Here is a 20106-nt window from a genome sequence, read left to right on the forward strand (position 1 = left end):
CTATGGCACATGTACAGCTTATTTCCTTGGATAATCAACTGGAGAGAAATGTAGTGTCACTGAGTTCTTATTTATTTTAGGTTTTTTTTGTTTTTTTTTTTTTTAAAAGAATCTAGTTTCTCAAACTCCAGTTAGTGAAGCTAGAACAAGCCCAGCTGCAGATGTTCCAGAATCAGCAGTTGCGAATGTATAAACCTGCTTCATTCTTTATATTTTTGATCCTGAAATATAGTCATTAAAAGAAGTGAAATGTTAAATTATATTAGAAATAAAAGCTGACTTTGTTTACACAATAAGGCTCCTAGAGCTGGTGTGAGGGAATGTTTGTTCCTAGCTAGCGGCAGCCTACTGAAGTCTTTAGTATTTCATATGAAATCTGGTTAGTAATGAGCACTAGCAATACAGTGCCATACCCAGAGACGTTTTCCTACTCGCAGTTGCATCGTTTGACATCTGGTGTACGTTGTTTTCATATTGCTGGTAAATTCTCCAGCTGGTAATCTTGATTGGGCTGACAGACACAGCTGCTTCTCTTGGTTCACTTTTAAATTATGCTTTTGACCTTCATTGAAGAAAGTTAATCCCTCTCCCTTTCTTCCTCCTTTGAGCCTGTGGCTGCAAATGCTTTCCAGAGAAAAACCACAAATGCCTTGGCTGCCGACTTCTATTGATCAAAAAATAATCTTCTGTCATAAAGGCTGGAATTTTGTTGTATTGCAAGTAAGGCTAAGTCATAGAAGGAAAGCCAGGCTTGAAATAGAACACAGTGTATTGCACATAATTTTTTTTCTTTAAAAGAGTAAATATTTGGCAAACTTAACATTACCTGGCTGCTGTGAAAAAATAATGGTCTTAGTGACATAAAAGTACAGGATAGCCATGTATAAAACTCCAGAAGCAAAATGGTCAAGCAGGTAGCATAAAATTGACTTGCTTCCCTGTTTATCCAAGTTTTTCTCAGCCTTCACTCGTCCTGGGCTAAAGTCTATTCTGAAGTCAAGTGGTTCACATCATGACCAGCCAAAGGCTGGCTGTTAATGATTGAGGAATTCACAGGCAGTGCACATCAATACAGCAAGTCCATTGGTAGCAACATTTTGTAAAATGTTAAGATATTAAGAGTTGTAAAAGGAACACACTAATATTAAAATCATAATTATGTATATATTTATAGAATAATAGGTTAAGGGTCTCTTCTAGTCTTAGATCATTTAGTGCGACTTCCTGTGCGTCATAGACATTTCAGTGTCACATAGCTACCGTGTATTGAGCCCAAAAACATTTGTGTTTGGTTCATGCATACCTTTCAGCAAGACATCCAGTCTTGATTTGAAGAGATGGAGAATCCCCTCTTCCTTTTTCCAATAGTTAATCTCCCTCACTGTTATTGTGCCTAATTTCTAACTTGAATTTATCTGGCTTCAGATTCCAGCCAGCGGTTCTTGTTATGCCTTTCACCACTTGATTGAAGAGACCTTTAGTGCTCCGTATTTTCTCCCAGGGAAAGTACTTATAATTGTAATCAAGCCACCTCTCAATATTTTGGTAAACTAAACACTTTGAGTTCTAAGTCTCTCAATGTGCAGCCTCAAATCACTTGTGTGGCTGTTCTGTGTAATGCCTCCAATTTGTCAACATCCTTTTGAAAATGTGAACACCAGAATTGTTGACAGTAGTCTAGTATGATGGCATGTCTACACTTAAAATGTTGCTGCAGCGCAGCTGTAGCCCTTCAGTGAAGATACTGCCTACGCTGATAGCAGGGCCTCTCCTACTGGCATAGGTATTCCATCTCCCTGAGAGGCAGTAGCTAGGTCAACTGGAGAGTTCTCCAGTTTACCTAACAGTGGCTACATTGGGGGTTAGGTTAGTTTAACTGTGTCACTTAGGGGTGTGGATGTTTCACACCCTTGAGCAATGTAGTATATCAGCCTAATTTCCTAGTGTAGAACAGGCCTCAGTCTCACAAGTGCTCTCTACAGAGGTAAAATCACCTTCCTGCTCCTCTTCACTGCTTCCCTATTGATACATCCATGCATCTCATTAGCCCTTTTTGCCACAGCATCCCACTGGGAGCTCATGTTCAGTTGTCTGTCCACTATGACCCCTAAATCCTTCTCAGAGTTGCTGCTTTCAGGATATAGTCCTCCATACTTTAGGTATGTCCTGCATTCTGTCTTTCTAGATGTATACATTTGCATTTGTCTGTATTCAATTGCATTTTGTTTTAATGGGCCCTGCTCACCAACCAATCTAAGTCATTCAATATCACTGCCCTGTCTTCATCATTATTTACAACTCCACCAGTCTTTGTGTTAGCCACATATGTTATTGGCAGTGATTTTATATTTACTTTCTGATTTCTGATAAAAAATGTTGAATCATGTCAGGTCTGGTACCCATCCCAGTGGAACCCAACAAGAAACATCTCCATTAGATGATGATCCCCCATCGATAACTATGTCGTGAGATCTCTGAGCCAGTTTTTAATCCATTTAACATTTGTTATCATATTGTATATTGCTATTTTTTTATCAGAATGCTGTGTAGTAAGTCAAGTCAAATGCCTAGCAAAAGCCTTAAGGGTATTACATCTATGTAGTTATCTTTATGAACCAAACTTGTAATTTCATTAAAGAATGAAATCAGATTTGTTTGACAAGACCTATTTTCAATAAAACCATATTGACTTCCATTAATTATATTCCTATACTTTGTTTTTATTAATTGAAGTCCATATCAGCTTTTGCATTATTTTACCCAGGATTGATGTTGGGCAAGTTACCCTGGGTCATTCTACTTGCCCTTTTTGAATATTGGCACAACATTTAATTTTCTGGAATTTCCCCAGTATTCCAAGATTTATTAAAAATTTAGCAACACGTTAGAGATCTCAGCCAATTCTTATAGGAATCTTGGGTGCAAGTTAACCAGGCCTACTGATTTTTAAATGTTTATCCCTAGTAGATGCTATTTAACGTCCTTCTTAGTTACCAATGGAGTGGAAAATACTTAATTCTCCTCGTTTTATATGAGTAAATCATCCTACTTCTTTACAAATACAGAACAGAATTATTTACTGAACAATTTTCCCTTTATTTGCATCATTAACAATTTTACCATCTCCATGTAGTAATGGCTTCATACCACTGCTAGGATCTCTTGTTCGAAGTATACTTAAAAATTCTTCTTTACCCTTAGTTCTCCCAGCCATGATTTTTTTTCCTGATGTCTTTAGCTTCCCTTATCGATTTTGTGCACTTTTCTGATTTATATGGAGTGCTATTTATTTTCCCTGTCTTCCATTTACTTTATATATATGAATTGCTGTCTTCACTTTGCCACCGAACTAGGATGGGCTTTTAGCCTAAGTTTTTGTCCTCCTTGATTGTGGACTTTTGGCCATCTAATAAATTTTTCATAAAGGAGTCCCAATTTTCATTCATATTTTTCAGTCTAAATTTTTCTTCCCAGTCAATTTAGTTCAAGATTTTTCTCACTTTGGGAAATAAACCCTTTTGAAGTGCCAACTATTTTGGTACTGTTCTCTGCCCATATGGAATGTAATCAAGTCATGATCACTGGTCCTGAGGCCATCACCAACTTCAGTCAAGCAATAGATTAATCTTTATATGTCATTATGAGATCCAAAGTAGTTACTTCATGTTGGGGGCACTTCTGCTTGTGTTAGAATATTATCTTCTTTAATTTTTAGAAAAGCATTTTTGTAACTCAAGTTAGACGTTTGTAATAAGGCATTTGATCGAGCCTATAACAGTAGCTCATCTCCTGTGTGTTTTCATGAACTTGTTTCTGCAGTAAATGGAAAAAAACAAACAAAAAACTTTGAAACAAAAAGATGCACGCTCTTCAGTGGTGGTGTAGCATTATTAATTGCTTTTTTAAAAAGGGAGGAGGGAATTGCAGGACTTTGGCTAAAAAGTCCTGAAACACAATACAGCTACAGTTTACAGCATGGAAAGCAGCCTTGGGGTCTAGATATATTTTTGTTCTAGCAAACAGCTCAGTTTGGTTAGTCTGTTTCCTCAAGTACCCTATATAATCTCAGGACTATTTGGTATGTATAACTCAACAAATTATAGTATTGTTAGATATTTAACAAGTGATTACTGAATATTATTTCAGAGAAACAATTAAATATAGAACATTATGAATGGAAGGAGAAATATGCCTGTCTAGTCCATCCATATTGGTACATGGCCTTCTTGTAAATGCTTCCTGATTGAATTGGACTATTGTTACCTTAGGGCTGGTCTCCACTACCGGGGAGATGGACGCTGCTGCAATCCAGCCTGTCTTCTAGCTCACTATCGTAACTATCTTATACAGGCTGCAGAGTAGCTTGGCCTTAGCCAGATGGGACATTCCTCTGCCAATAGTAAGGGTCATACACCTCTACATGTCTGTTAATATTTTAATTAGATTCCTGCCCTTCGTGAGTGTTCTATCTAAAGCAGTATGTATCAGAATTCAGTGCCACAGAATGGAAAAGGGCACCCATATTAGAGAGGATGCTGAAGGGAGTTGTGGGACTGTCTTGCCAACTACCCCTACTAAGCCAGGAGCGGGGAAGATCTGAGTTATCACCACAGCCTCTTGAACACCTGATGGCCCATGGTATCAAGGCAGCTAAGAGATCAAACTTTATCATTAAGGACAGTTTTTGATTGTCTGTAACCAGCAGAAAATTATTGACCCTGGCTGTTTGTGCCAGAAAGCAATCTGAAGCATGACTGAAAGATATAAAAGGAACCAATCAAGTCCAAGTGTGCCTGGAACTGCCAAGCAAGCATCTCAGTTACCCTTCTCCAGAAAGAGAGGAGACTGATCAGTTATTAACTAAAATGTTTAAGTTCATGAAGGTTTGTCCGTTGCTCAGAATTTGTTCAATGTGAACATGAAGGGCATGCCACCCAGTTGGAATGAGGCATTTACCACCTCCCTTGGCAGGACAGCCAGGACCTCCCGACTGTTCTTTATCACCAGGAGGTCCATAGGACCATCCTGCGTGTAGTGGGTCAGAACTCCCTAACCATCTCCTACATCTCAGCTAGAAACATTGTCCACGTCCTCTTTATCCAGCCTGCCCCGATGTCCTCACAGCAGTGGGAGCCAAACCTCTCCTTATGAAATTGACCTTCCCTTTTTAAACAACCGTTAGAAGATACTACAACAAGCAACTGCATATGTTCTGAGACGGCAAACAATCGGCTCTAACTTGGATGAACAACCTAAAATAACTCTGCCACATAGTAGTTTGTAATAGAAGTGACCAGAGAAACTTGGCTTCCACCACTGGATTCTAGAAGGTGCAAATTGAAAATAGTTATGTGGCTAGGTCCCAATCTACAGCAATAGGTGAAAAAATACATACCTCAGGCTCCATGGATTCATTTACCGCAGGAAGCAAACAGAGAATCGCCATTACAAACTGTTTCCTATTTTGTTTTTATTATTTTAATTGCAGTGGATTCTACCTAAAGCAGGGCTGTTTTTCTATTAGAGAGTTGCTATAATCAGAATTCTTTTCAAGACTCTAGTCTTCAATAATTGTTCCCCTGCAGCTGCCTAGGTGCTAGGTGAATGCAGATTTGTTTGTCCTTTTTTGCCCATGGATAGCCTTTCTCTTTTTTTGCTTTCCCTCCTTCTTTGGGTCAGCAAAGAAGGTGTTAATGTCCTAAATATAGGCACTAAATATGTGGAAATGCCAGTTTAAAATACGTCCAGGCTGTCTTCATTTGCTGAATAACTGATGTCTCAGACTTCTAGAACACATGGCCTCATGCACTTATGTCTCGTAGCATGCCAGACTTCACCTATGTTCCGTGCAAGGCTGGCTGAAATCAGTGTGCATAGGCATGATGGTCACAGTCTCACAAAAAGTCTTCTCCTCATTACACTAGTAGCAAGTCCTCCTTAAGATGGCAATGGAGTACCCTTCTCTACACTTTATCTGCCAAGATTCTGGTGACAGACTTCTCTACTAGGGGTGGGGGGCTGTAACAGAATATGCCCCTGTGTTCACACCCTACACAACATTGTAATAATGTTTGTAAAAAGTAGGCCTTGTGATGTATCCTTTAAAAATTCATAATTTGCTGATTGATATCATGGCAAAGTGCACATAGCAGCGTTATATGTGAAGTCATAAACATAAGATGAGATCGTGACTAAAAGTGTTTTTTCCAGAGAAATCTGGGGAGTGGCCAAATCAGTTCCTCAGAGACAAAGGGCAAGTTGACCCCTCAGTCCAGTGTAAAGAAGGCTGATGGACCGTTATCTGCTAAGAGGCCATTCTTTGGCAGGGCAGGGGCAAAAATGTACATCTTAGCAAAGAAACAGCAGGGAGTTTCCTTTCACACAGACTGCGTGTCACCTTGCTCCCAGCTGGAAATGCTTCTTAAAGGGTGGGCAGGACTATGAAAAGAAGGGGCAGACACCCCTCTCTTTCCCTGCCCATCACATTCTCTGCACCTGAAAAGACGAAGGAGACAGCCGTTGGGGGAGTTTGGTCAGTATGACTGCTGAAAGCATGTGCTGAGAAAACTTTGCTTTGAATCCAATATAGTTTGTTCAGTTAGGCACCAGTAAACATTTTCTCTTTATTTTTTTTGTAATCATTTCTGACTTTTATGCCTCATTACGTGTACTCACATAAATTCTCTCTATTTGTAGTTAATAAACTTGTTTATAGTTTTAGCTGTATGCGGTGCATTTAAGTTGAAATATCTGGATAACTGTTTAAAATACTAAGATGGCGTATTATTCCCTTAAAAGAATAAGGGACTTAATATATTTGTACTGTCTGGTAGAGGGCTGGCCAGTACAAGACATACGTTTCTGGAGGAAGATCCAGGACTGGGGGGTAGGGATGTAAAAGTTTAACCAGTTAACCGATAATCATCAGTCTTATTGGTTTATGATTAAACTCCGCTCTGGGCCCCGTGCTCCCGGGGTCCCAGCTGCCGGCCCCGTGCGCCAGGGAGTCCCCAACTGCAGCACCCCCCCATGCCCCTAGTTCCCCGCCTATGTGAACTCCTTCATGGTTAACCGTTTAACCGGTAGAATTTTAATAGCTTACACAGTTACTATTTTTAAACCTTATTTACATCCCTACTGGGGGGTGTTGGGGTCACCCTGCAGCATAAGCAAGGCTGTAAGAGCCAAGGCGTGGCTGGCTGGCTGCTGCACACACAGACATAGCTAAGAGTGACTTACATGCTAGAGGCTGTTTGTGAGCAGTCCAGGTTGGAGGCTACAGCAGCAAGGCATTGTAATGGGCACCCCAAGTTACAGGGCAGGGGAGACACAGCCCCCACTAAGCTGGATTGTAGCCTGCTGTGTCACAGGGACTCATCTAGATCCCATTCAGATTCAGCACTTATTGTCCCCTCAAGAAGCCCGCCTCCTTTTAAATGTCTTAAAGCTCAGGGTCATTAGGAAGGCACGTGAAGCATTCCTTCCTCTTCTACGGGGATCCACAGTACAAGTGCTGACAGACACCATCATAGCTGTGGATTATATCAACAGGCAAGGGGAGCAAGATCATCTCCACGCCACCAAAAAGCCATGCAACTGTCACTTGTTCATTCCAAGCCAGAACATAACAGGTCAACTCTCAAGGCAATTCTTCAGCAACAATGAGTGGTCTGTCGAAGACTCAGGCCTGTTTCTATGAGTCCCTACATGCAAAAGAGGTACCGTAGCACTGTTTGCTATAGAACAGAACAAGTGTCAAGCATTCTGCCCCAGAGTGTGTTTGAGCCCTGATTCCACGACAGATGTGTTTCTCATCCCTCAGACACAGTGGGATTGGTGTCTGTGCCTTTCCACTCATTCCTATGATACCAACAGCAATGAGGAAACTGAGGGAAGATGCAAGACTGATAACCCATACATGGCCCAGGCACTTCTGCTACTCTGCTCTGTTCAGTCTTTCAACACAGTCCACCCATCAGCCTACCTGCTGCCCCGATAGTCTCACAGAATGGTCAGATTCTACAACTGAGAGCCTGGTTGCTGGCGGGATGATGTCCACTGAAAGTAGCTCTTGAGCTGAGCTTCAGAACATTCTGCTTCAAAGCAGGAGACCTTCAACCAGACTGACTTACAAAGGTAAACGTAAGTTGTTTTCTATTGGTGCATCTCAGTATTAGCTGTCTCTCTTGACATCGCTAGTTTCAGCAATATTGCTAGCCTTCAAATAATCTGGACTTTCCAACAATTCCATAAGAGTCCACCTATCAGTATTATAGTCACATCATTCTCCTAGCCAGGGCCAAACTGTATTTTCCCACCATGAGGTGGCAATATTCCTGAATGGCCTCATACATTTTTTTTCCCTCCAGTTCAGCACCCTTTCCCTCTTGGAACCTCAATATAGAATTAGAAGGGCTCATTCATGCATTCTTTTAACTCTTAGCCTTTCTGGTAGCCATTAGATCTGCAGATTGAGATCCTCGTGGCAGTTCCCCTTATCCAGAGTTTCATAAGAATCAGGTCACTCTTAGATGTCACCCCCAATTTCTGCCTAAGGTTGTCTTGGTTCCATGTAAACCAGTTCATTCACTTCATGGTTTTCTTTCCCAGGCCTTGCTCAACCCTGGAGGACGCTAACCATCACACACTCTAAGGGCACTGTTCTATTAATTAGACAGAACAAAAGCATTCAGGAACACATCCAGACTGTGTCCTTTGCTGATACAGTTTAGGAGCAATCTGTGCCCTCATAGGTTATCTAAGTGAGCCTCCAACTATATAAGGACATGTTATTAAGTTAGCCAAGTTAGACCCACCTAGCCACATGAGAGCTCATTGCACTAGGGCTGAGGCAGCCTCTGCTGCCTGTTTGAGGAATGTCCCTATATTTGAAATTTGTAGGGCAACTACATAGAGCTCAAATCATGCACTTACAAGACACTATTGCCCTGGGCCCACTTTGTCGTGTATACCTCCAGGTGTGAGGGGAAGCGGGGAACGAGAGTACCTAGGGTGTAGGCATAGCCACAGTGGCCATTGCTGGCTAAAGGAATCTGATTTTGTGTACTTGGGGCTCTTGCTTACAAACAGAGTAATCTGTGTGGTGAACGCATCTAGAAGAACCATACTTCTGTAGGGTAACTGTTTTGTGTAGTGTTGAAAATACAATGAAGCTTAATTTGTGATGAAACAAAAGGAACAATAATGCTGTATAGGATATTCTGGTATCTTGGGTCAAGTATTTGTTGATGGGTTCTCTTATTTGGAGACTGACACCTTTTGTATAGTTTTTTTTCCTTAGTCATGTTTTCTGTAGTATGTACAGTCCCATTGCTACCTTTCAAATTACATGTCACAATTTATAAACACTATTGCGAGGGCTTGGCTAAACAGTATTTGTACTGTTTTAACTGTATCTGTTTGAAATGCTGTAGTTAAGTGGTACAACACCCTCGTGTGGAAGCTGTTATACTAATATAGTTTATTCTTATAAAACTAGTGGAATAAGATATATGTGTTTAAAGGTGCCCTGTATCAATATAACTTCATAAAAATTAGGGGTTGTACCAGTTTAAATATTTTGGTTTAAAAAGCAAACCAACAAAAACAAACCATAAGTGAAATAGTTAAATCAGTTTTAAAAAACAACTGTGTAGACCTGGTCTGAGTTATGCAATGGCAGCTAATGCTTTCTGGATGGACAGTTACCAGTTCTGGGCTTAAAGGAGTTCAACTAGAACTGCCCTCTTACATTTGGTTTATGACTAGGGCTTCAATTAAAAATCAGTAATTCATTGCCCTTCTAACTACTCTTATTTTCCATTTGAATTCCTTCGGGTTTATTTACCTTGTCTTAAAAATACATTTTTGAGGAGGATAGGAAACGACTGGTAGAGAGGAAACCACCTATTTGCCTAAGTTGTTGTTTTGTGTTCCAACTCAACTGCTTTAAACATTGCAATTGCTCATGCTGTTTCTGCTCTTTAGGTTTACTGAGGCCCTAAATGGGTGCTTTATTCCCATCTTGTTTCATTTGAAGCAGGATCAAAATAGGCATGTAGAAGAGACTTAATGCAATGTTGAGAAACTGAGTGGGAGCCTGCAGGAAGTACTTGTGGTGCAATTTAATTGTGGGTTTGACTTAGGGTGGGGTGGGGGATGGTACGTGTTAATTGTGGTAGCTTGTTGTAGAAAATATTCTCTACGGAAACTGGTATTCAGGAAAAGAATTCTTTAGTTCACATTATTCATTTCCAGTAGTCCTTGTTGATTTAGGCTTTAATTCCTTCTGTTGTATCACTGCAGTCCCTTTCCTTGCAGGTGGAAAGCCGAAATAGATCTGTATTTATTATTTTTAGTATTGGAGCCCCTTGGAGCCCTAGCCCTGGATCAGGACCCTGTTTTACTAGGCTCTGTACAAACACAGAACAAAAATACAGTCCTTGCCCCCAACAAGCTTACAGTCTAAGTCAGTGGTTCCCAACCTTTCTTGTGGGAACAGCATATTGCTATTCCCAGAAGACTGTGGTGGGTGCTGGGCACCCCGCCACCGAAATGCTGCCGCTGAGAAGTGGCAGTGGCAAGAAGTGTCGCTGCCGAAATGCTGCCGAGAAACAGCAACGCTTCTCAGCAGCATTTTGGTGGGCGATTCTCCGGCGGCCACGCTTGGCGGTGGCATTTTGGTGGCGGGGTGTCCCGCGGGCACTGCGTTGGGGACCCCTGGTCTAAGAATTGTAGAGACAGCAGATGGTATAGACAGACAAGGAAGTACAAGGAATGAGACAGTGTTGGTCAGTATGATAAATCGTTGTCTCTCTACACCAGGAAGTAAGCATCATAGCAAAGAAGAGTTTTTTAAGGAGGGATTTGGAGGACAATTAAGTGGCTTTGAAGAATGTTATGGGGCTTTCCTCTAAAGTGTGAGGGGCAGATGGGAGAAAACACAAATTGTCAGTGGAGGGATGTATAAAAGATCTGAACTAGTTTTACTTCATTTACTGATGATCACTTTTACAACTAGTTAAGTTAGATACTGTTCTTATAGTGGGGGTGAAATCTGCTTCACCAATCGGAACAGATAGCTATCAGGCCAATCTCTTTGAGACAGCACGTCTAGTAAATATAGCTTGTCATGTGTCAGTTATTTTCCTCAAATGTTTAAAATAGCCAACAAATGAAGTTACATGTTTGCACATTTCGCATTTTTTCCTTTTAAAATTAACATAGTCTTTTATCAAGACATGATTGATAAAAAGTTTCTAATTTACTTATTAGCTTTATTAAAAAAAAAAAAGAAACTGAACATAGTTGTAAAATGTTGAGAACCCAACGTGCAGGGTTCTCAACATCCTTGATACACTATAATTTGATTTTATAGGACTTAGATTTTTCTACCATCTTGATGATCTAAAATCACTCTAATTTTTAAATGTCTAATTGTAATTCTTGTTGTATTCCAAATTCAACTTCCAGTTTAAAACCTGTTCCTTGTACTGAGTTTGTGACATGAATTTATAAATCTTATCCTAAGGCTGGTTTTAATATTAAACTACTGTGTGTCATTCTTTCCATTTTCTAATTTATTGGATTTAAGTTGCTGCCCAGGGGATAGGAAAAAGTGAATGGGTAGGGGAGATGGAATCTTGTATGCCACCATATTTACAATGAACGCTGGCTGCTGTGAATATCTACAAGAAGTGATGTCGCTTCAGTACCAAAAAAGAGGAAAAAAAAAAAAAATCTCTGAAAACTCTTCATTTTCCAGTCAGAAAAACCGAGTGGCAACGGGACAAGCAGAGGAAAAATGTGATTCATAGTTAGCTACTGCCATTAAAATGCTAGACGTTGTTACCAAATTTAACAGTTATTGCCCTTAAAATGTCTGAAGTAATGTGTATGACAAGTACAGATTACAATAATTGGTATTGTTTTAAGGTAGGGAGCTTCTGTACGTCATTGCATTCTTCGGTAAAAAGAGTTTATGAAAGTTCTTTGCCAAGAGAAAGATACCTACCCAATATTCACTGAGTAAAGAAATATACATTTTAATTATAATCTTAATTTGAAAATTAGTGGAAAGATTTACTCAGTAATCTTATGTTTAGTCATTTAGTCATACATTTCAGACTACAGAGAAGCTCTTTTATATGCATGAAATAGGAAAAATATGTGTCACTCTCATCTTTAAATCTGCACTCAGATATGTAGGATTTGACTGAAGAAGTCATTCTGTAATTCTTAGCTTGAAAAGAACTTTGTGCATACACTAGAACAGAGGTTCTCAAACTGTGTGCTCCATTGAGTGGACTGCAGATAGTTCCCTCTAAGATGTGCACCTGGGTGGCCGCACACGAGACAATGAAGGGCCACCCATCTAATTCGTGGAGCCACACAGTGGGGAAAATTTGGGACATGCAGGGCTGTGGCGGCCAGAGAAAGAGGCGACTTTCCCCAGCTCCAGGGCTGCGGCTGCCAGGGAGAGACAGCCCTGCTTCCTAGCCTCGGCTCTGTGGCTGCTGTGGAGGAGGAGAGACCCTCCTCCTCCCAGTCCCAGCTTGGGGGCTGCTGCGGTGGGGCAGAGAGGGAGAGACCCCCCCTCCTTCTCAGCCCAGGTTGGTGGCTGCCACGGCAGGGGAGAGAGGGCACAACCATTGCATTAGAAAGGTAAAACTACTGATATTAAAATATGAGTTGTGTGCTTTTATTTGTAGAACAAAAAAAGTTTATTATTAAGGGGTTTTTTATATAGCGCTTTTATCCAAAGCGCTTTACAATAGTTAGCTAATGGTACAAACAACATTTGGAAAGATCATTAAGTGGTCCACCGAGACCCTCAGCTATTTTCAAGTGGTCCGCGGAAAAAAAATTTGAGAACCACTGCTCTAGAACATCCAGTTCTCTGCTCAGAACTCAGCACTCCAGCTTAGCTGGAAAGGACCATCCTGAGTTGAAATACAAATTAGAATATTTTATTAATAGAACATAGATTCCAAAGCCAGAAAGGATCTCTGTGATCATCTAGTCTGACCTCCTGTATAACACAGGCTATCGAACTCCCCTACAATAATTTCTTTTGAACTAGCACGTATCTTTAAATATAAAAATCCAGCCTTGATTTAAAAATTGCCACTGATGGAGAATCCACCAAGACCGTTGATAAATTGTTCCAGTGGTTAATTACTCTCACTGTTAAAAGCGTATGTTTTATTTCCAGTCTGAATTTTTGCCTAGCTTCAACTTCCAGCTTCATTTGAACATCATGAAAATACTGGGTTCTGAGATCGGGGAACACAGCAGAAGGCTTTTATATTTAATTATTTTGTTTTTAAAGCTGGAAAGATAGGAGGATTTCCACTTCGAACCATCACACCACTGACCAGGGGTAATCAATTATTTTTTGTCAAGTCCAGATTTCTTGGTCAAGGTACAGTCATGGTCCAGACTCTAGAGAATATAATACAAAAATAATAATAATAGTAATAATTAAATAAAAAGATTTCACCGGCAGTTCAGAAGCACCTGGTGGTCCAGATTTGACCTGCAGTCCACCTATTGACAATCCCTGCATTAAACTGTGGATTTGACTTTGTAGTAAGATGTACCTAGAGCAGTCCACATTGCTGAACTAAGACATTGAACCTTAAATGACTGAAACACACATCTGTGATTACGTAGCTGTCTCTACTATATTAATCCTGCTAAATCTTGCTCCAGTTTAAACGTAGCTGGGGTGAAATTCCAGCGCATGATGAAATTCTGGATCAAGCTGGAATGTTTGGTGGGCTTTAGCCAAGTTCTAAACATTGAATTTGGCCGCTTATTTACACTTCTGCTCGGTATCATGTTCCTATTTCACACAAGATAATATGTTCAACATTTTAGGAACAGGCTAAAATATTTGGGCTTGTTTTTTATGTGCACTGTTTTCCTCTACATTAAACATAAAATATTTATAATTGCAGCAGATATTAACAGTGGGATGTAAGTATGAATATATCTGTTATCTGACTCTGCTTTTGCAACACTTAGGATAGTGAAAATCTTGAGTTTTGGTATATTTTTTAAATATCACTAATCTGAGAGTTATCATCTAATGCTCTGAGTCCCAAATCATCATCAGTTGGTAGAATGGTGCATTGTTGTTCATCTTTTTAAACTATCTAAATGTGACTTTGAATTATATGGGAAGTACAGTTAACTGAGAGGAATTAAAACACTTACTTTAGAAACTATCTTAATGTATATCAATCCGTCTTAATGTGTTGTACTAACATTTTAAAATGTAAAAATAGTCTAGAATCACTATATTCAGTTTGTAGATTCCTTTTTTTTGTTGGTGTTCTCTTGACTTCCTTATTAACTCAAGGTCTACTTAGAATTCTAACCTCATTTCCCATAGGTTATTTATGATTTGTCTACAATAAATTGATGTGGCAATTTTTTTCTCTAATAAGTAAGGTGGCAGAGTGCAAATGAAATTCAGTGCATTTTATTCTTGATTTGCTTATTCTTAATGATACTGTTCCAGCTCTCAAAAATGTACTGGATATCAGAATGATATTTCTGTAAACAAAATATTCTAACCAAAACACACTTTCCCTTGTATGATAAATTAGTTGAAAAATAAGTGAGGCATTCATTAGGTTTGCACAAGCACTGAATGGGCTGTCGTATGGTAGTTATGCACGATCCTAATTTACACTATACGTTGGTTTGCAGTTTGTGATGGACTCTGTCTTTCATAAAAAGAAAAGGAGTACTTGTGGCACCTTAGAGACTAACCAATTTATTTGAGCATGAGCTTTCGTGAGCTAGAGCTCACTTCATCGGATGCATACTGTCGTATGCATCCGATGAAGTGAGCTCTAGCTCACGAAAGCTCATGCTCAAATAAATTGGTTAGTCTCTAAGGTGCCACAAGTACTCCTTTTCTTTTTGCGAATACAGACTAACACGGCTGTTACTCTGTTACTTTCATGCAGCTCTGTCTTACTTTTGGCTTACTCATACTCATTTCACATTATGTTTATGGCTTTAATGAAAAAAATGAGCTAATCATTGACAAGAACTATTACTTTTATATGCACAAAAAAGGCCAAGTGACATCATTTTGGAGAGCACTTAAACTGGTCTTTTTCTTTTAAAGACTTTAATAAATGCTTGTCATATTAGCTAGTACAGTTCACCTTTCAAGTCATGTCAGAATACTTTATCAAATGGGGCACCAAATAGCAATGTTCTTGGCACAACATGTGTAGTTTAAGAAAAAAATTAATCCTAAAGCCAAGTAATTCAGATTTGAAAGATACATTTGATCCAAAAGAAGAAATCATATAATGTTCTTACCGTAATTAACAATTATTCCAGGCCAGAAAGATTACCCTTTGGTTTGGGCTTTAAGAGGAGTGGGAAGGATCTCTAGAGTTCAAAAGCAAATCATAACAGATGCTACCTTACATAGGCAGGGTATTGGTAATTATTACAAAAAATCAAGATAAAAAAACACCAGTGCAAGCTTCAGCTCCCAGTTTCCTACAAAAATAGTTCAAGTGATGTTTGTCTGCTCCTTCTTTTTCATTGTACATGAGATTTGGTACTCTAAACCCATAGAGGTCCAGTACTGCTGCTTTTCTTCCTTGTCCACATAGCAGCCGTTCTCCTTTGGGAGCCATGCTTCTATATGGCCCTCCCAACCTCAAACTTCATCCAGCGGATTTCATTTCAAGGGGAACACCAAAGTAAAATGATTCTCACAGAGTCAATATCTTATTCTGCATATTCCCAACAGGAAGAGTGAGGCATGTACTATATTGACAGGCTGTCCCTTTTGCCCCTAATCTGTCTCCTATTGATAGGGTTGCCAGGTGTCCGGTTTTTGACTGGAACATCTGGTCGTAAAAGGACCTGGCCATTAAAAGTCCGATTGGCGCAGGGCTGGCAGGCTCCCTACCGGGTTCTGCGTGACTCCTGGGAAGCGACGACATGTCCCTCTGGCTCCTAGGCATAGGCATAGCCAACAGGCTCTGCTCACTGACCCTGCCCTGAGCGCCGGCTCCGCAGCTCCCATTGGCCAGGAGCTGTGGGGGCAGCGCCTGTGGGCTGGGGCAGTGGGCAAAGCCCCCTGGCCGCACCTACACCCAGAAGCCGAAGGGACATGTTGCTGCTTCCCGGTAGCCACCTGAAGTAAGCGCCGCCCAGATTCTGTACCCCTCACCGTATCCTGCACCCCTACCCCAGCTTGAGCCTCCACCCACACTCCAAACCCTTTGGCCCCAGCCCAGAGCTCCCTCCTGCACTCCAGACCCCTCATCCCTGGCCCCATCCCAGAACCCTCACCCCCTCCCGGACCCTGAACCCCTCATTTCTGGCCCCACCCCAGAGCCCTCAGCCCCAGCTAGAGCCCTCACCCCCTCCTGCATTCCAGTCCCCTGCCCCAGTCCGGTGAAAATGAGCAAGTGAGTGAGAGTGGGGGAGAGCGAGTAACGGAGGGAGTGGTGATGGAGTGACTGGGGGCAGGGCCTTGGAGAAGGGGCAGGGCCACAGGGAAGGGGTGGGGCAAGAGTGTTCCGTTTTCTGCTATTAGAAAGTTGGCAACCCTGCCTGTTGATCCACAGAGCAGTAACAGAGAAGCTTCCATGGGGCTGGAAGAAGGGAGTGGAACTTGTTTTCTATTCCTATGCTTTTTTTGTGCCCCCACCCCAGATCTAGGTTCCCTCCATTTGCAAAGCTAAAGGTACAATCTAATCTAACTAAATGCTCTCCTGTCCTGTTGTGTTCCATACAAGCCTAAATCCAGCAAGAATTAAAAATGTGTAGTGTAGGGGATATTTATTTATTTAAAAAAAAAAAAGTAACAAAATATACAAGTAAGGTGGCTGAGTCTGAAAAATCTTACTAAAATCAAAGGAGACATGTATTTAGTGTAAATTGTTATGCCTAAGAATAAGGGTTGATGAGAGTCTAATCTTAAAAGGTCATTTGGGAGTTTAATTGAATATAAAATGTATAGCACTTCAAATCTATTCTTTCATACAACATGAAATAGCTATGGATATTTTAAAAATAAAATATTGTGACCTTATTTCTCTTTAAAAGTCATCTTAATATTTTTTCTGTTTGACATAATAGTTACTTGCTTTTGAGTAAAAGTGACATGAAATGTTATGCATAAAATCGGATAGTACTTCATTTATTACTTGATATTGAGTTGCATGCAAGATAAAGAGATGATGAGAAAAGTTTATATGTCAAGACACATGCAAGGATTTTGATTATACATGCATTTGCATGTGTGTTGTAGTTCAGTAAGGAGATACACAGATTTTGGAGGTGTACTTTAGGTTTTTATACACTGGAAATCCTTTTCATAGTCAAAAAAGTGGAATAGAGTGCCTGTGTCTAAATAACACATCTGAGATACAGATTTACTGATTATCTGTTAAAACGTTCTTGTGTTTTGAAAAATCTATTCAAATTCTCACTGAGGTTTCATATTCAAGAGCCAGCTGCTGTCGTTAGAAATAATAAGTATATTTAGAGTGATTTTCAATACGTAACTCAACCCAGCCTCCCAGCTTTCACCTGCAGTTGTTTGTGGGTGTATTGAGGCATCTAACTTTACCTGATTTGTGGGGTAAGCAGGTAAGCACAAATTTTATTAATTGTGCCCACTGTTTATTTGGGTTAGAAAAATCATGTCTGAAAAATCGAATCCTTTATAATGAATGAATAAATGTCTTACTGCAGGCCTAAGAAATTTTGGTGGTTCTGTTTTGGTAAAAAATATTTGCCCTTGTACCACTTGGCAGAATCTGTGGGCATCCATGCCTCATACTGTACTATTCCTTCGTTCCAATAGTGTACTCTGCCATGACCATCTCCACTTCATAATGGATGTCTGATTCAGATTGGGCCACTGAGCCACATTGACTGTGGTATCGTATTGCGTGATCAGTAGCATGCTTCTACTGAGTAAAGACTGTTACTGCATACTACTAAGAAAATTGATTTTACATGATAGCTCTAACTTTATTTGGGGTTTTAAATAGACCTCCGAAAAAGATATTTGCAAATTTGGTTCTACCAGTTATTCTTATAAATCTTTTTAAACAAATGGAAGGTTAACTCTGAAATAATAGTTCCAAAAATTGTCAGTTGCATTTGAGGGGAACCATAGGAGATTTGAAGGGAACCCTCTCTTCTTGAAGTGGTAAATCATGATCTCGACCAAAATTGTTCTAAAAGTAGAAAGATGCTCATATATCACGTAGGAGGGCTAAGCATCAAAGTTGAACCAGTAAAATGAAAACCTTAAAAATGTTTTTAATTAAATCTGATTCTGTCATTTAACTGAAAAGAAGACCACCTAAGCGCAGACACCAGGATAACCTTATCAAGGAGGGGGTTAAAAGAGGCCGTGCCTCTGGAATATAGAATGTCTTTACAGTGAATTGTGGTTAAGGTTCTAAATAACATTCTGCTCAACTGATACATGTTGTTACTGTTTTATCTTTTAGACTTACAGACTTTCAAAACATACCACCTCACAGTGTGTTAAATTGTGCAATCCTTGGACCTTTTAAGATTAATGGGACTATAGGGTCTAGTAAGTGCACAGCAGCATAAATAAGGCTTGCACCGTCTAGCCTCCCACTAGCAGTGGAGCAGTTACAAGACATTCTGTTTTATAAAGTGACTGTCAGGGCCAGGTCCTAGGTAACCAGACCTAGTGGTCAGAGCCGGAGTCCACAGCTGGGAGTCAAGAGTCAGCTGGGTCAAGATACCAGGGATTCAGAGGCAGGAGACAAACCAGAGGTCAGAACCACAAGTCAGAGGTCAAGATCCAAGCCAGGTCAGGACACCAGGAAGTCAAGCTGGGGGATCAGGAGTAGGAGGCACACAGTCCAGAGCAGGGGGGAGCTCAGTTGTTCGGACAGTTTCCTGTTCCTCGCTTAAATAGGGCCAACAGGCCAATTGGCTGCTCTGGGACGCCACCAATGGAACATCAGAGGTGGAGCCTCAAGCTGGGCTCCATGGGTCCTGGGTTAGGAGTTGTCAGCAGGCTCCCAAGTGGAGAGTTGAAGCATGGCTACTCCTGTGACCCAAGTTTGAGGCCGATGGGTCATGCCAGTGACATCTCTCCCGATTAAAACAGAAATAAAGAAATAAAGTCCAATCCTGCAAGTCTTATTCTTCCGAAGCTTGAACTAGCATTGAGAGTTCAGCACTTGGAAGACTGGCAGAATCCAGCCCATAATCTAAAAAATAAATGTTTTTAAAAGTAAATATAGCTCACCATTTTATAATGAGACTACTGGCAAAATAGGTGTAAATTTTTTGCCTAAGTCCCTTCATCTAATGCAAAATATACCAGAATATCTGGCAATGAAATTTAATCGGCTGAGCCTGTTATATATTTAACTATTATGAAATAATAAAATTCCCAGAATTAAGTGATTGGCTTTAATCTGCACATATGGAAAATGAGGACTTTATGTCTTCAGTGTATCAGTTTTTGCAACTTCAGTATACGCTACAGATAATCGTATTGCATGAGCATTACAGACCTGATCCTTGTCCTGGCACAAAAAAAACCCTTAAAGCTGCCCTAAGAGTACAGCTAAAGAATCTGAGTGGAATAATAGCCAGGGAAACTGCTATCCTCCTCTCTAACTTCTAGCACATGGAATAGATGAGGGTGTTGCAGGAACAGTGCGTGCTGGTGATTCTCTGGCAGTGTGATGTGAGGGCTACACTACAAAGTTTTGTCAGCATAGCTATGTCGATCAGGGGTATGAAAAAACCCACACCCCTTAGCCGACATAGCTATCCCGGCAAAACCCCTAATGTTGACACAGTACTCACAGAAGAGTACTTCTGTTGGCATAGCTAACATTCAGGGAGGCAAATCGCTATGCTGGCAGAAAAGTTCCTGTCAGCATACAGTGCATCTCCACAGAGGGCACTGCTGCTATAGCTATACTGACAAAATCTTTGTAGTTTAGACAACAGTAACTGTTCACCTACCCTAAGCCTCTGGGAGTGCTGTTACTATCCAGTACGGATTTGCCCATGTCTACACTGTAAAATTAAGTTGCCCTAACTTAC

At 40.5% G+C, this 20106-nt stretch overlaps 1 protein-coding gene across 18 annotated transcripts in view; it reads left to right on the forward strand.

Annotated features, from left to right (window-relative positions):
* Positions 1-20106, forward strand: part of TASP1 (taspase 1) — a 219704-nt gene that overhangs the window by 135738 nt on the left and 63860 nt on the right. The window contains exon 15 of one of the 18 annotated variants that reach the window (XM_037896123.1): positions 7823-8014. The exons of 16 other annotated variants lie outside the window; for them this stretch is intronic. In XM_037896123.1, the coding sequence (XP_037752051.1) occupies positions 7823-7999 (177 nt within the window). In that variant the 3' untranslated portion in view covers positions 8000-8014. Of the gene's footprint in view, positions 1-2390; positions 2469-7822; positions 8015-20106 lie in introns of those variants that run through there. One more of the 18 variants, XM_037896127.2, reaches the window with a different exon arrangement.

The sequence above is a fragment of the Chelonia mydas genome, chromosome 3, assembly GCF_015237465.2.
Source record: "Chelonia mydas isolate rCheMyd1 chromosome 3, rCheMyd1.pri.v2, whole genome shotgun sequence".
In the NCBI taxonomy this organism is placed as follows: domain Eukaryota; kingdom Metazoa; phylum Chordata; order Testudines; family Cheloniidae; genus Chelonia; species Chelonia mydas.